Raw genomic sequence first — 17,293 nt, forward strand, 5'->3', positions numbered from 1 at the left:
AGTTTCGTCATGGGAATCGTGGTTTGTATAGTGTTGATTAGCGTATAATTCTATTCCTTACATGACTCGACAATTAACTCATTTAAATCTGAAGTTGACATAATTCTATATCGAAAAAAAATAATTCCACAATCTCAACAAATCTGCTCAACTGCTAAAACAAATATTAGATACAGGGGCGACTAAACCACGTCTTACCGTTGTGTCCCAAACCTGTTTAATCCGGGATGCCGTGTCCGAAACGCGCCACTTCTCTGTCTTTAAAATGTCTTGCCGCCCTCAGACACACTGGGAAAACTTTGAGATACTGTGAGAGAGAGAGAGAGAGAGAGAGAGAGAGAGAGAGAGAGAGAGAGAGAGAGAGAGAGAGAGAGAGAGAGGCAGGGACGTGGACGGGAACAGGGACGGGGACGGGAACAGGGGCAGGGACAGGGACAAGGAACAGGGGCAGGGACAGGGACAGGGACAAGGACAGGGACAGGGACAAGGAACAGGTGCAGGGACAAGGAACAGGGACAGGGACGGGAACAGGGGCAGGGACGGGAACAGGGACGGGGACAGGGACGGGAACAGGGGCAGGGACGGGAACAGGGACAGGGACAGTGACGGGAACAGGGACAGGAACGGGAACAGGGACGGGAACAGGAACAGGGACAGGAACAGGAACAGGGAAGGGAACAGGAACAGGGACGGGAACAGGGACAGGAACAGGAACAGGGACAGGGACAGGAACAGGAACAGGGACAGGAACAGGGACAGGGACTGGAACAGGGACATGACCAGAGACGGAAACAGGGACAAGGACAGGGACAGGGACGGGAACAGGAACAGGGACGGGAACAGGAACAGGGACGGGAACAGGGACAGGGACAGGAACAGGAACAGGGACAGGGACAGGGACAGGAGCAGGGACAGGGACAGGGACAGGGACAGGGACGGGAACAGGGACAGGGACGGGAACAGGGACAGGGACAGGAACAGGAACAGGGACAGGGACAGGGACTGGAACAGGGACAGGACCAGAGACAGAAAGAGGGACAAGGGCAGGGACAGGAACAGGGACAGGGCCATCTTTTTGGCTATCCGTTTGAAGCTCAGTTGTTGCGGAGCCAAAACACTGTTGACGAAAAGACTGCTACTGACCAAACTGTGTGTCGCCCCAGCCTGTCAGCGTCGCCCGGTGGTTCAGGAGATCTTTGTCGCTCTCCTTCCCCCAGGGCAGGCAGACAGGACTGATGTGATCCTGAAGCCGAGAGAAAACCGCTAAAAATGTCTCCCTTCTTTACTGGGTGCTCAGGATGGTTGATATTCTGATGATTACTTTCTCCCGAACATTCTACGTCAAAGGTAAATAGCAATTACTAGGACGACTGACCTTCAGGGCGACCCTGGATGCCAGTCTGAGGAGTGCAAGGTCATGGTAGGCCTCGGGGCGGTTGTGGTCTGGGTAGAGCACCGTTTCGGCCACAGAAAAGTCTTTGTGATTCGCATCGTCAAAATCATCGTTGTAGTCATGCTCACCAAGACGCACCACATCAGCATTGCTACAGGGCGTTATTGTATTAAATTTCTAATAGATTATAGATACATAGATAGGCAGGCCGTTCAGTATGGACCAGATAGTGAAGCGTTCATTTTTCTGTTATACTAATGTTGAAAGATTTATATGAACAGCCACTCACTTGCTAAAGAAGCAGTGTAGAGCTGTGAGGACCCATCGGTCGTTTATCAACACCCCGCCGCAGAACCACCTGATTCCGTGGGCGTTCCTCTGCCCAATCAAGGCCTACAGGAACAACAACAAGGCATTGAGGCACGGTACAAAATGTTTAGTCGTTTGCAACATGTGATTCATGCTTGTATAACTTTTACCCGTGTTCGTAACGCTCCGACACATATCATCCAGGGCCAGGCATGTCGGAGGACCTCTTCACCGCCTACTGCATGTAATACTTCTTCTGATAGTGGTGGTGGTGGTGGCCTCACGAGGGGCGGTGATTGGGGAATTATATCCCTAATACTTCTTTTTGACACTCCTGTAATGTTGGGGCGAGCGATTGTCGTTTCTTGAACCTTGGGTAAAGTTGGATCAGGAACTGCTTCTGGGCGCAGTATGAGCACATCCCCTGTTCCTGGCTCACCCGGGAAGATGAAAGCATTCTCTAATGCGTTTATTCCACATTCTGAAGAAAAAAAATGTAGGTTTTTACTACTGAGAGGAATTCACAATTTCATACTGTATTGAACATGAATGCACACGCTTCAATACCTGTGCCTGCTGAGACCTGTTGACCTGCGGGTGGTGGAACACTCACCGAATGGGACGCTGGGCGGGGCGATGTCTGTGGAAGGCTGCGGCCCACCACCTGCAACGGCGAGGAGTTGTGTTGGCAGTGTTACCAGTGTTACGCTGACTGACCGCCCCCCCCCCTCTCTCTCTCCTCTCCTCTCTCTCTCTCTCTCTCTCTCTCTCTCTCTCTCTCTCTCTCTCTCTCTCTCTCTCTCCTCTCTCTCCTCTCTCCCCTCTCTCTCCTCTCTCTCCTCTCTCTCTCTCTCCTCTCTCTCTCTCTCCTCTCTCTCTCCTCTCTCTCTCTCTCTCTCTCTCTCTCCCTCGCTCTCACTCTCTCTCTCTCTCTCTCTCTCTCTCTCTCTCTCTCTCTCTCTCTCTCTCTCTCTCTCTCGCACGCACGCACACATAAAGAAACAAATGATTACACACACACACACACACACACACACACACACACACACACACACACACACAAACAGATAAGAAAACAATCGCGCGCACACACACACACAGTGGAGTAGGTAGGAAGACACCTACCAAAACGGGCGCAAGCCACCCTTGGTGAGGTATATATATATATATATATATATATATATATATATATATATATATATATATATATATATATATATATATATATATATATATATATATATATATATATATATATGGGAAGTGAGGAGAGTGCTGAAGCCCTCCAAAGACCCTTCCCATATTCTCACTATCCGTTTCCCTATTGTCTCATCAACACCAGAGAGTAGTTCAGCATGCTCTCTAAAGACAGATCCTCTCTTTTTCAACACCACACTACATTCACACAACACACACACCTTTTCCTATAATTCAAAATTCAGAATGGCGTACCATAGTAGTGCCTCGGAGTCCACACCTGGTGTGGGGACCACAAACTCCCCCAGGGAGGACTCCCCTTCCGGTTGCCGAATTGTAAGGTGTCTTGATAACTCCTCGAACCTCTTTATTATCAATTTCTGCAACATTCGCTCTAATTTTCATTCTGTGGAGCACCATCTCTCCTCCTCTAGACCTCACCTTCTCTTCCTCACCGAAACACAGGTTTCTGAGGCTACTGACAGTAATCGCTACTCTGTTCCATCCTACTATCTTTTTCCTTAATTTCAATCCAAAGCTGGATGTTGTGCCTACGTAGGCAACGACATCACTTGCTCTCGTGCCCACGACCGTGACTCTTCTGAATTTTCCACTATATAAGAACATAAGAACATAAGAACGCAGGAGTCTGCAAGAGGCCGGTAGGCCTGTACGAGGCAGCTCCTTTGACCCTAAGCTCCCGTGTATCTAACCCCACCTATTATCGCTGTCCATGAATTTATCTAGTCTATTTTTGAATGTGACAATTGTATTGGCACTCACCACATGACTGCTAAGCCTATTCCACTCATCCACCACCCTGTTAGTAAACCAATTTTTGCCTATGTCCCTGTTGAATCTGAATTTATCCAGTTTAAACCCGTTACTTCGTGTCCTACCCGGTTCTCTTACCAACAAAACCTTATGAATGTCTCCCTTATTAAAGCCCTTCATCCATTTATAAACCTCGATCATGTCTCCACGCACCCTTCGCCTTTCTAGAGAATGCAAGTTTAACTGTTTGAGTCTTTCCTCGTATGGCAAGTTTCTCAACCCCTGAATCATCTTAGTCATCCTCCTCTGCACCGATTCTAACATTTTGATATCCATTCTATAGTAGGGTGACCAGAACTGAACCGCATAGTCAAGATGAGGTCTAACTAATGCTAAATATAGTTTGAGGAAGACTTCGGGGCTTCTGTTGCTTACGCTCCTTGAAATAAATCCCAGTACCCTATTAGCTCGATTACTAGCTTGAATGCATTGTGCCCTTGGACGGAGATCAGAGCTCACTAAGACCCCTAAATCCCTCTCGCACCCAGACCTACTTATGAGAGTGTCATTTAAGCAATAGTTATGTGAGGGGTTGTTCCTACCTACACTCAGAATACTGCACTTCCCTACATTGAACTCCATCTGGTATATGGGTAAGACTTCGTTGTCATTCTGTTACTAAATACACCCACTCTTTTCCTGGTATTCATCAATGATCTTCTTTCCGTAACAAACTGTCCTATCTAATCTTACGCTGATGACTCCACTCTGCATTATTCAACTTCTGTCAACAGAAGACCCTCTAAACAGGAATTACATAACTTCGGACTGGAGGCTGCAGAATGCTTAACCTCAGACCTTGCTACCATTTCCGATTGGGGTAAAATAAACCTTGTGTCCTTCAATGCCTCAAAAACCTAATTTCTCCACCTATCAACTCGACACAATCTTCCAAACACCTATCCCCTATTCTTCGACAACACTCATCTGTCACCTTTTTCAACACTAAACATCCTCGGTCTATCCTTAACTCAAAATCTTAACTGGAAACATCACGTCTTCTCTCTCACTAAATCAGCTTCCTCGAGGTTGGGCGTTCTGTACCGTCTCCGCCAGTTCTCCCACACGCAGTTGCTATCCATATACGGGGGCCTTGTCCGCCCTCATATAGAGTATACGTCTCACGTGTGGGGGCGCTCCACTCACACAGCTCTCTTGGACAAAGTGGAGTCAAAGGCTCTTCGTCTCATCAGCTCTCCTCCTCTTACTGATAGTCTTCTACCTCTTAAATTCCGCCGCCATGTTGCCTCTCTATCTTCTACCGATATTTTCACGTTGATTCCTCTTCTGAACTTGCTAACTGCATGCCTCACCCCCTCCCGCGGCCCCCTGCACACGACTTTCTACTCAAGTTCATCCCTTTACTGTCCAAATCCTTTCCGCAAGAGTTAACCAGAATCTTTACTCTTTCATCTCTCACGCTTGTAAACTCTGGAACAATCTTCCTTCATCTGTATTTCCTCCTGCCTACGACTTGAACTCTTTCAAGAGGAGGGTATCAGGACACCTCTTCTCCTGAATTTGACCTATCTTTTGGCCACTCCTCTAACTCTTTTTAGGAGCAGTGAGTAGCGGGCTTTTTTTTCATTATTGTTTCCTTTTTTTATGCCCTCGAACTGACTCCTTTCCTGTAAACACACACAAACACACACACACACACACACACACACACACACACACACACACACACACACACACACACACACACACACACACACACACACACACACACACACACACACACACACACACACACACACACACACACACACACACACACACACACACACACACACACACACACACACACACACACACACACACACACACACACACACACACACACACACACACACACACACACACACACACACACACACACACACACACACACACACACACACACACACACACACACACACACACACACACACACACACACACACACACACACACACACACACACACACACACACACACTCAGACACACTCACACGCCGGTATTTCTTATCTACGGCAACCAAATTATTCCATCATTACAATACTCTATGTTTAAGTGAAAATTAATATAAACAAATTTGAACTAGTTTTCCTACTGTGATATTAACCAAAAAGTATAATTCATATGAAATCTTGACTTCTAGTGTGACGTTGTTACCGCGTTTATCGACACCTTCAAATCTGTAAATGAATTCCAAATCACTATAAGAATATGAGATCCACAGCGTTCTGATTATATACTAATCGAGGAGCATGAAGGTCGCCTGCCTCACACTTACGTAAGTTTGGTTCACAGCAGACGAGGAACTTGGAGTCCTTTATGCCGCACTTGGGTGGGTCACCGAGGCCAGGCGAGTGTTGGCAGGCCTGGGAACACGTGCCTGAGCCGCCCGTGTTTGTGCGGCAAGTGTCACCCTCGGCGTGGTCCAGCTGGCCGGGGAATACAATGTCCGCGGCCTCTGAGAAGGAAGAGATTAAGCGCAAGTCTTGAATTGTGATGAAGAATGATAAACACAGTCTTAGAGCATATAATGATGTGGTGCTGTGGTGGTGGTGGTGGTGATGTAATGGTGATGTAATGGTGCTGGTGATGCCGTAAAGGATATCGTGAGGTGGTGCTGAGATGGTGGAGGTGGTGGTGGTTCTGATGTAAGGTTGGTGGTGATGTAACGATGATGGTCATGTCGAGGAGTACTCACCCTCGCTTATCTTCCGCTGACCACCTGCCCGCCGGCGCCGCTTTTTCCACGCCCGGCAAGTGTTCACGTTGATGGACTTGTTAAGCGATTCTGGTTATAAGAAGGCATTACGTATTGTGCAACCTAAAATATTTGTTCTGCTTTTCGAGGCCTATTTGCTGCTGATGAAAGGTTCGTGTATCAGGCCAAGGTAAGGGAGGCTCATCCCATCACTCTGCATGTTTCATTCTCATATTTTCTTTTCTGTTCTGCGTTACTAGGTTGTCTTGCTGCTGATCTGAGCCTCATTTACAAGGCCAAGGACACTCATCTCTTCTCTCTAAAGGCGTTTCACTTTCGCCGTTTTGTCCTGAAGGCCACCTATCAACCCAGACTCTAGAGGACGTTTTCAAATGAAATCAACAATGAGCTCCAGGGGGCAGCATGAGCCAAGAATAGATGGCGCCACTATAAACACTTGCCTGCGCCAAGACTGGCGCAGGCCGACCACCAGGCCCCTAAAAGAAAACCTACCGGCGGTATAAGCCAGGATGTAAAAAAAAAAATGTTCCTTTCCGCAAAGTAAGCATAATGTGCAGGATGTTTCAGTGGACGAGAGGACAGGAATCAAAGAGTCGAGAGAGGCACACTCTGTTCAAACACACCTGCATCCATAGTACATACCTGTGTGGACTGCGAGCACCTGGGCCGCAAGGTACAGCCACAACACACCATGCCACCCCATCACGCCGCGCCGCTGCCCGACCGTCGACTGGCCTGCCACTGTCCCCGATCATACTTTTTGGTCCGTGTGTGTAAAACCAACGGGGAAATCCCTTAAACCGTTTTTTTTATATTTTTTTTATCATCAACATGTGTTGCGTGGCGAACCCTGACCATGTACTACCACCGGATCGCTTGTGCCCGTGACTCCTGCTGCCTGCCGTCCATGTGGGGAGCAGCACCAACACAACATTGATACTCGTGCTGTACGTGGTGGGCATGAGTAGCTCGTTTTTATAGTTTCGTGAAGGAAATCGTGGTATGTATAGTGCTGGTTAGCGTATAATTCTATTTCTTATGAGTCGACGATTCAATTATTCCAATCTTAATTTGACATAATTCTATATCGGAAAAGCCCATCCCACTGTCTCTTAAACAATTATACTCAGCTGATAAAACATATTAGATACAGGGACGACATTAACCACGTCTTGAGATTGTGTCCCAATCCTGTTTTATCCGAGATGTCCGAAACGCGCCAGTTTTCTTTACCCGCATAATGTATTGCCGGCCTCAGACACACTAGGAAAACGGAGAGACACTACAAAAACAGAGAGAGAGAGAGAGAGAGAGAGAGAGAGAGAGAGAGAGAGAGAGAGAGAGAGAGAGAGAGAGAGAGAGAGAATTGATGAAAATAAAGCAAAAGACCAGACCTGTCAAAGTACTGGATGGCATATATTGATAAATATTTAATGTTCACTCCTACGCCCCGACCCACCACGGAGCAACAGTACAGCGGGGTGGGTGAGTGCACTACGCTCCTCACCCGGATAGGCTTTCTGCCTGGACTGACCGTCTCAAACCAGCGATTGCTTCATGAAACTAAAACGAATCTTGTTACCATTTTAGTCTGTGGACACCTACTCCGGCTGTATGGGCACGTGGTACGCTTTCTGGACGGCGATCCTTTCTCACAGGGTTGTTTCGTACGAGAGAACCCTGAGAGGAGGAGAGCAAGGGGAAGCCCACGTAACTCATGGATGGGGCAAGTTGACCGATCTTGCTATGAATGGCTTTTGATGAGAAGGGAAACTACGTGTGGACTTCCTCGTGGGGACCCTCGGAGGTGGAGGCAGCGGGTGAGCGATGCAACATCCTCCCTGGGGTATGCTCCCTGTTCGTTGGTCAGAGAATATTATGTTCCCGCGTTTCCCAGTGAGGTCCAGTGCACAGCGCCTTCCTGTGATGCGCTCTCATTGGCCCTTGTGTCTCGCCTTGCCTTGCGATTCGTCGGGGTGCCAGTAATCCCTCATCGTGGTTTCTTATTATCAAGTAACCGGACACCACCACCACACTACAACAACAGCAACAAAAACAACAACAAAACAACAACTACAACAACAGAAACAAAACACAAACGCTCTCTCTCTCTCTCTCTCTCTCTCTCTCTCTCTCTCTCTCTCTCTCTCTCTCTCTCTCTCTCTCTCTCTCTCTCTCTCTCTCTCTCTCTCTCTCTCCCCCCTGAGGGCAAGCCGCACGCGCTCCTGCTTCCGTGACTTCTCTCGCTTGTGATTCCACCCTCGAGGGCTGTACTGTGTGCCATTACACTGTGTGCTGCGTGCTGGTTATTGCCTGCCGAGTTTGTTAGCTAGCTGCCGGCAGTGGTGTGCTGAGTGCCTTTGCTGATTGCTGTGCGACCACGTGTGCTTCGCTGGACAGGATTATTAAGTACATAAGAACATAAGAACATAGGGATACTGCAAGAGGACGGGTGGCCTACACAGGGCAGCTCCAGAATCCCCCCCACTACTCACGATGGGTGAGGTGTAGTTACAGGGGTTGCAGGTAGAGGCTTGATCCTCGTTATACCGGCGGTACTAGGCACACACCAGTACCCTGCCACCTTACTGCACCCACACCTCACTGCCACCTGTCGTCCTCGTCCATGTAGCTATCCAGTCTACTCTTAAAACAAGCTATCGTCCCTGCACTAACTATGTGATTGCTGAGTCTATTCCATTCCCCTACCACCCTATTACTAAACCAATGCTTGCCTATATCTCTCCTAAATCTATACTTTTCTAATTCAAATCCATCACTGAGAGTTCTAACCTGCTGGCTAATTATCAGTACTTTACTTATATCGCCTTTGTTGTAACCCTTGACCCATTTGAATACTTCTATCAGATCTCCCTGCACTCTTCGTCTTTCTAGTGAATGTAAGTTTAGATGTTTCAACCTTATTTTTACTACCTCTATCGGCCTGTATCTATCCCCTCGACGTAGCGTCCTGTAAAACATATAGACGCATATTCACAAAACACCTGTGTTGCACTCTTTCCGCCATATTTATTATATATTTCCAAATTCCAATCCCACACCATTCCCTCACAGGTGTGGAGAGTGACCTGACCTGACCTGACCTGAGTATTCCCCTGAGACACATCCCTCACCGGCGTCTCCTCTCGTCCCTCGGGTTCCGCTCCTTCTCTTCTTCTCTCTCCCCTCCCTCTCTTTCGCCTCCCCTCCCTTGTTCCCCCCCCCCCCCCCACAGACACAAAGATAGCGTGACAACTATGCTGCATTATACCAAAAGTCAAAATCATTTACGCACAAAAGTTTCTTTCTCTTGAAGGACATTTCCTTTTGTCCCATTCAGAAATGATAGCAAGGTCAGAGGTTAAGCGTTCTGTAGCGTCCAGCCTTGAGTTCTGTCATTCCCTTGGGCGGGTCCGGAGCTACAGGATGATGACTAATGCGGAGTAGAGTCATCGGCGTGGGAGTAGGCAGAATGGCTTGCTTTGGGAATGTCTTAATGAACAACAGAAAGAGTGTTAGACAGAACAGAGCCCTGCATAGCGCCACTGTTGATAAGTTTAAGGAAGAACAGAGTCAGTCATATACAGAAGCGATAAATCGGCCTGGAAGAAAACTGGAGATAAAAAGTTCAAAGAGGAGGATGAAAACCGCAAGAGGGTAGTTTAGAATGCCAAGATTTGTGAGAGATTAAAAATCGAAATCAACCTAAGAAGAGAAGGAATTCCTCGGAGTCTTACAAACTCAATGAACTTGCGTAGAAGAATTCCCGGGTCAGCATTTATTATTCAAGGCAGTTAAGGAGCCCATACAACGGGGGAATCTTATAATAACAATGAAGTCATTGACGAAAGTGTCACCAAACTTATAAACAAACCTCCAAAAGGAGTAAAAAGCAAAAAAGGAAACTACTGCAAGCTCGCTTCATAAGCCAAACTAATATAGCACGTTAAGATCAAGGCCAAATAAGAGCAGAAGAGCTTACAAAAACTTTATTGGAAAATGCAGGATATAAAAATTTACACGATGTAAGGTGACTCATTTTGTTCTATGTAAATTCCTTCACATTAGTCGCAATATTGAGTATTGTCTTTTATGACTTACATGCATATAGAAGAAAATGAGTCAGCTCACAACTTCCTTACATGTTCCGTTGAACAGCTGTGAGACTTGCAGAGCACGTTAGTTAAAAAGTTAATTGTTTGGTTGCCCCAAAAAGATTAATCATACACTACTTCCAGGGTGGAAAATTACAAAACATCAATGGCAACAGCTTCTAACATACTCCAGGTGTTTGAATACAAGGATGTAAAATGACTTTGAAAATAGTTACGATTAAAATGTCGGTCAAATATGACGCCGGGAGAGGTGTTCTATGAGGCAATTTGTAGTGATTGTCAGCCCGGAAAGGGAGAGCTCAGGATTAAGTGCCTGCACCTGAAAGGCAAGAGTGGAGACGAAAGTTTCGTTTTATGAAGGTTGGGTCTATAAGCTAAAGCTGCGCGCGGCCTCGTTGGTCATCTCCGTCGCACTGGTCGTTGAGCCCGTCGCGGGAAGTAACCCAATACCCCGGGACACAGGGCTCGTGTGACATCCGGGTTATCTCAGTTGCCTTCCGCAGGTTTCCCTTGATGCCCATTTCTTGACCTGCCCTGAACGGAAGATGGACAGCTGCATGAACTGCGCACTGTCTGTCCGGACCGAGACTCAGCCAAAGCCCGTGTATTCGTAGCTGGCGTGCTAATCACTACACCACTGCGTTTATAAATAGTTTTGAAAGGTCAGGTAACCAAGATAGATATGACATCTGGTGAGCTGCCATCCTGGTGACGATATGTCTTATTTGCGTAGGAAGTGAGGATGAGTTAATGTTCTTCATTTTATCTATTTATTTATAGTGATTGCTGTTTTAGTGTACACGAGGCAGTAACAAACACCCACGAAACATCTAAGGCTCATGGCGTGGCAAACGCGACCTTCTTGATCCAGGCGAGGTAGGGCGGGTGCCGCAGGTTGGCGTACAGGCCAGGGTAGTCTTTGTGGCCACAGCCGTAGCCCCGTGATATAATGCCCGCCAACAAAAAGTGTCCACGAGCATCCTCCGTCACCAGAGGCCCGCCGGAGTCACCCTGATGGAGGAAAACACAAGGGTGAGTCATTGCTAAGTCAAAGGAGCGGCCCAGCGCAGCTCATCACCTTCTGCAAACCTACGCGCCAGAATACAATCAATCAGTCAGTCAGTCAATATTGGCATACGCTATGAGGGGCGTTGCCTCGCCTTGACCTCGGTCCAGTCAAAGGAGTACCTGGCAAGCGTCCCGGCCTCCAGCGAGATCTCCGGCACACAGGGTCTCTTGCCCGATGCCTCGAGGCCAGGTGGATGGGTAGTGTGGCAGGTTGGAGTAGCTTCGGTCACACTGCCCCGGCGAGAACACCGTCACCTCCACCTCCTGGAGGACAGAGCTAGGCCTCCCACCTGAAAAATGGAGCCTAGAATAATGAGGCCATCTTTTGGCTATCCGTTTGCAGCTAAGTTGTGGAGGAGCCAAAACACTGTTGACGAAAAGACTGCTACTGACCAAACTGTGTGTCGCCCCAGCCTGTCAGCGTCGCCCGGTGGTTCAGGAGATCTTTGTCGCTCTCCTTCCCCCAGGGCAGGCAGACAGGACTGATGTGATCCTGAAGCCGAGAGAAAACCGCTAAAAATGTCTCCCTTCTTTACTGGGTGCTCAGGATGGTTGATATTCTGATGATTACTTTCTCCCAAACATTCTACGTCAAGGGTAAATAACAATTACTAGGAAGACTGACCTTCAGGGCGACCCTGGATGCTAGTCTGAGGAGTGCAAGGTCATGGTAGGCCTCGGGGCGGTTGTGGTCTGGGTAGAGCACCGTTTCGGCCACAGAAAAGTCTTTGTGATTCGCATCGTCCAAATCATCGTTGTAGTCATGCTCACCAAGACGCACCACATCAGCATTGCTACAGGGCGTGTATTATATATATATATATATATATATATATATATATATATATATATATATATATATATATATATATATATATATATATATATATATATATATATATATATATATATATATATATTATATCAGATTAATTATACAAAGATAGATAGATAAGTAGGCCTTTCAGTATTGACCAGAGAGTGAAGTGTTCATATTTTTGTTATACGTACTATGAAATGTTCATAACAGCACTGTTGTAAAGCTTATGAACCATCACTCACTTGTTAAAGAAGCAGTGAAGAGCTGTGAGGACCCATCGGTCGTTTATCAACACCCCGCCGCAGAACCACCTGATTCCGTGGGCGTCCCTCTGCCCAATCAAGGCCTACAGGAGCAACAACAAGGCATTGAGGCACGGTACCAAATATTTAGTTGTTTGCAACATGTGATTCATGCTTGTATAACTTTTACCCGTGTTCGTAACGCTCCGGCACATACCATCCAGGGCCAGGCATGACGGAAAACCACTATACCGCCGACTACAATTGGTATCACTGTCTGTGGTGTTGGTGGCTCAACCCGGATTGTAGTTTCTTCAACCTTGGGTAAAGTGGGATCGGGAACTGATTCTGGGCGCAGTATGAGCACATCCCTTGTTCCTAGCAAATCCATGACAGTTGCATTCTCTAAAGCGTTTTTTCCACATACTGAAAAAAAAATGGAGGGTTTTACTTCTGATAGCAGTTTACAATTTTATACTGTATTAAACATGAATGCATCAAAAGCTTCAATACCTGTGCCTGCTGAGACCTGTAGACCTGCGGGTTGTTGAACACTCACCGAATGGGACGCTGGGCGGGGCGATGTCTGTGGAAGGCTGCGGCCCACCACCTGCAACGGCGAGGAGTTGTGTTGGCAGTGTTATGCTGACTGTGGTGATGGATGACAACCCCCCCCCCCCACCGCCCCCCGTCCCCGCCACTGTCCCATCTCCCTCTACGTTTTCTCTCTCTCTCTCTCTCTCTCTCTCTCTCTCTCTCTCTCTCTCTCTCTCTCTCTCTCTCTCTCTCTCTCTCTCTCTCTCTCTCACACACACACACACACACACACACACACACACACACACACACAGACAGACAGACAGACAGACAGACAGACAGACAGACAGACAGACACACACACACACACACACACACACACACACACACACACACACACACGCACGCACACAGAAACACACACACACACACACACACACACACACACACACACACACACACACACACACACACACACACACACACACACACGGCCCGGTAGCTCAGTGGATAGAGCGTTTGCCTCACAACCATAAGGACTGGTTTTCGATTCCCCGGCCCGGTGAAGATAAGTTGGGTTTATCTTATTTCACGTGTAGCCCCTGTTCACCTAGCAGTGAGTAGGTACGCGACGTTAGGCGAGGAGTTGTGACCTCGTTGTCGCGGTGTGTTGTGTGTGAGTGGTCTCAGTCCTACCCAAAGATCGGTACTACGAGCTCTGTGCTCTTCCGTAGGGGAACGGCTGGCTGTCTCGAGAGAGACCCGCAGCAGACCGAGAGGTGAATTACACACACACACACACACACACACACACACACACACACACACACACACACACACACACACACACACACACACACACACACACACACACACACACTAACACACACACACACACGAGCTGATGCGGGAAGCGACTACACGCAGCTGTAACGTACAGCTCGACGACGACGCGTGGTCTCAGGCCTCCCTGCCGCTGCATTCTGGAGGTTTGGGCGTGAGGCGGCTGGCCGATGTGGCACTGCCTGCCTACATCGCCTCGGTAGAAGCTTCACGGGACATGGTCTGTACCATTAATCGCCTTCCCAACGGCGACAGACCCGCCCGTCTAGCCTCTGCCATGGGCGTTTTTACCACCATCCAGTGCCCGAACTTCGACCCGGAGCTCAGGCTTACGCAGCGCAACCTGGACGAGGCAGCCTCCACGCACCACCTGGACGACCTGTTAGCCCGCGCCAACTAGGTCGACCGTTCGCGCCTCCTCGCCGCCTCAGCACCAAACAGTGAGGCCTGGTTGTCAGCCGTTCCCGTCGAGGTCCTTGGCCTCCTTTTGCCCGACGAGGCGGTCCGCGTGAGCGTCGCAATGATGTTGGGCACACGCATCCAACAACCACTTCCCCTTCAGGCGAGGCAAGATGCTGATATGGGACGCCACCTGCATCAACACATTTTCCACCACCCACACCATCAACAGTGCATCCGCTGCTGGAGCTACCGCACGAGCTGCCGAGAAGCACAAGCGTCAATCGCTACGAGGCCCTCGCCCAGCGATACGATTTTGTGCCCCTCGCCGTGGAGACGAGCGGCGTGTTGGGACCTGCCTTCCGGGACCTCCTGCAGGACATCGGCAGGCGCGTCAGCCAGCGCAGCATCGCGAGACAGCATGGCTGAGGCAGCGCGTCAGCATTGCTGTGGGACGTGGTAACACAGCAATGTGCGTGCTCCCGCATCGTATTCCACACCACTAGCCGAAGCGCACGCACACACACACACACACACACACACACACACACACACACACACACACACACACACTTTTATTTATTTGCGGCAACTAAATTATTCCATCACTACATTACTATATCATTAATAAAGTGAAAATTAATGTAAACAAATATGAACTTGTTTTTTTCTGTGATGCTAATCAATAATTATAGTTCATATAAAACCTTGACTTCTAATTAGTGACGCTGTTACTGGGTTTATCGAGAGCTTAAAATCGGTAAATGAATTCCAAATCACTATAAGAATATGAGATCCACAGCATTTTGGTTATAGTGTACTAATCCCGGAGTATTTTTGTTTTACAGTAAGCAGCTCTTGGGCAAAATAAAAAAATGAGGCATAAGAGCCTTCTAACCGCTGCTCCAATAAGAGTAGTGTAAAGTGGCCAAAATAGAGCCCAGTTTCGGGTGTTCGTTGCCTGCCTCACACTTACGCATGTTTGGTTCACAGCAGACGAGAAACTTGGAGTCCTTTATGCCGCACTTGAGTGGGTCACCGAGGCCAGGCGAGTGTTGGCAGGCCTGGGAACACGTGCCTGAGCCGCCCGTGTTTGTGCGGCAAGTGTCACCCTCGGTGTGGTCCAGCTGGCCGGGGAATACAATGTCCGCGGCCTCTGAGAAGGAAGAGATTAAGCGCAAGTCTTGAATTGTGATGAAGAATGATAAACACAGTCTTAGAGCATATAATGATGTGGTGCTGTGGTGGTGGTGGTGGTGATGTAATGGTGATGTAATGGTGCTGGTGATGCCGTAAAGGATATCGTGAGGTGGTGCTGAGATGGTGGAGGTGGTGGTGGTTCTGATGTAAGGTTGGTGGTGATGTAACGATGATGGTCATGTCGAGGAGTACTCACCCTCGCTTATCTTCCGCTGACCACCTGCCCGCCGGCGCCGCTTCTTGCACGCCCGGCAAGTGTTCACGTTGATGGACTTGTTATAAGAAGGCATTACGTATTGTGCAACCTAAAATATTTGTTCTGCTTTTCGAGGCCTATTTGCTGCTGATGAAAGGTTCGTGTATCAGGCCAAGGTTAGGGAGGCTCATCCCATCACTCTGCAAGTTTCATTCTCATATTTTCTTTTCTGTTCTGCGCTACTAGGTTGTCTTGCTGCTGATCTGAGCCTCACTTACAAGGTCAAGGACACTCATCTCTTCTCTCTAAAGGCGTTTCACTTTCGCCGATTGTCCTGAAGGCCACCTGTCAACCCGGACTCTAGAGGACGTTTTCAAATGAAATCAACAATGAGCTCCAGGGGGCAGCATGAGCCAAGAATAGATGGCGCCACTATAAACACTTGCCTGCGCCAAGACTGGCGCAGGCCGACCACCAGGCCCCTAAAAGAAAACCTACCGGCGGTATAAGCCAGGATGTAAAAAAAAAAATGTTCCTTTCCGCAAAGTAAGCATAATGTGCAGGATGTTTCAGTGGACGAGAGGACAGGAATCAAGGAGTCGAGAGAGGCACACACTGTTCAAACACACCTGCATCCATAGTACATACCTGTGTGGACTGCGAGCACCTGAGCCGCAAGGTACAGCCACAACACACCATGCCATCCCATCACGCCACGCCGCTGCCCGACCGTCGACTGGCCTGCCACTGTCCCCGATCATACTTTTTGGTCCGTGTGTGTAAAACCAACGGGGAAATCCCTTAAACCGTTTATTTTTTTTTTTTTTTATCATCAACATGTGTTGCGTGGCGAACCCTGACCATGTACTACCACCGGATCGCTTGTGCCCGTGACTCCTGCTGCCTGCCGTCCATGTGGAGAGCAGCACCAACACAACATTGGTACTCGTGCTGTACGTGGTGGGCATGAGTAGCTCGTTTTTATAGTTTCGTGAAGGAAATCGTGGTATGTATAGTGCTGGTTAGCGTATAATTCTATTTCTTATTTGAGTCGACGATTCAATTATTCCAATCTTAATTTGACATAATTCTGTATCGGAAAAGCCCATCCCACTGTCTCTTAAAAAATTATACTCAGCTGATAAAACATATTAGATACAGGGACGACATTAACCACGTCTTGAGATTGTGTCCCAATCCTGTTTTATCCGAGATGTCCGAAACGCGCCAGTTTTCTTTACCCGCATAATGTTTTGCCGGCCTCAGACACACTAGGAAAACGGAGAGAGACACTAGAAAAACAGAGAGAGAGAGAGAGAGAGAGAGAGAGAGAGAAAAATATTAAAATATAGCAAAAGACCAAACCTGTTAAAGTACTGGATGGCATATATTGATAATTATTTAATGTTCACTCCTACGC

The 17,293-nt window shown here is 48.1% G+C and overlaps 2 protein-coding genes across 2 annotated transcripts in view; both read right to left on the reverse strand.

The window, feature by feature from the left end:
- LOC127001067 (clotting factor G beta subunit-like) overlaps window positions 1–7,182 on the reverse strand; it is a 32,154-nt gene extending 24,972 nt beyond the window's left edge. Inside the window, exons 1-4 of the mRNA XM_050865237.1 lie at window positions 7,096–7,182; window positions 6,013–6,192; window positions 2,316–2,366; window positions 2,074–2,183 (exon numbers count right to left, since the gene is read on the reverse strand). Coding sequence (XP_050721194.1) covers window positions 2,074–2,183; window positions 2,316–2,366; window positions 6,013–6,192; window positions 7,096–7,156 — 402 coding nt within the window. The 5' untranslated portion in view covers window positions 7,157–7,182. The remainder of the gene's footprint in view (window positions 1–2,073; window positions 2,184–2,315; window positions 2,367–6,012; window positions 6,193–7,095) is intronic.
- A 3,806-nt stretch (window positions 7,183–10,988) lies between these two features.
- On the reverse strand, window positions 10,989–16,788 carry LOC127001068 (clotting factor G beta subunit-like). Its single transcript, XM_050865238.1, has 9 exons — window positions 16,748–16,788; window positions 15,454–15,740; window positions 13,258–13,308; window positions 12,916–13,124; window positions 12,699–12,802; window positions 12,262–12,430; window positions 12,030–12,129; window positions 11,757–11,926; window positions 10,989–11,579 (listed from the first exon to the last, which is right to left on the reverse strand). Exons 1-9 carry the CDS (start codon window positions 16,786–16,788, stop codon window positions 11,406–11,408), a joined length of 1,305 nt encoding a protein of 434 aa, XP_050721195.1. The 3' UTR covers window positions 10,989–11,405.
- Window positions 16,789–17,293: the final 505 nt, after the last annotated feature.

Source organism: Eriocheir sinensis, chromosome 20 (assembly GCF_024679095.1).
Source record: "Eriocheir sinensis breed Jianghai 21 chromosome 20, ASM2467909v1, whole genome shotgun sequence".
Lineage (NCBI taxonomy): Eukaryota > Metazoa > Arthropoda > Malacostraca > Decapoda > Varunidae > Eriocheir > Eriocheir sinensis.

Bases quoted from the DNA above. Each gene is read 5' to 3' on its own strand.
- LOC127001068 (XM_050865238.1), bottom strand. From the start codon at position 16,788: ATGGACGGCAGGCAGCAGGAGTCACGGGCACAAGCGATCCG. The intron at 12,130-12,261 runs GTCAGTCTTCCT...TCTCGGCTTCAG, and splicing joins CATCCAGGGTCGCCCTGAAG to GATCACATCAGTCCTGTCTG. The intron at 11,580-11,756 runs GTACTCCTTTGA...TTCCTCCATCAG, and splicing joins GAGGCCGGGACGCTTGCCAG to GGTGACTCCGGCGGGCCTCT.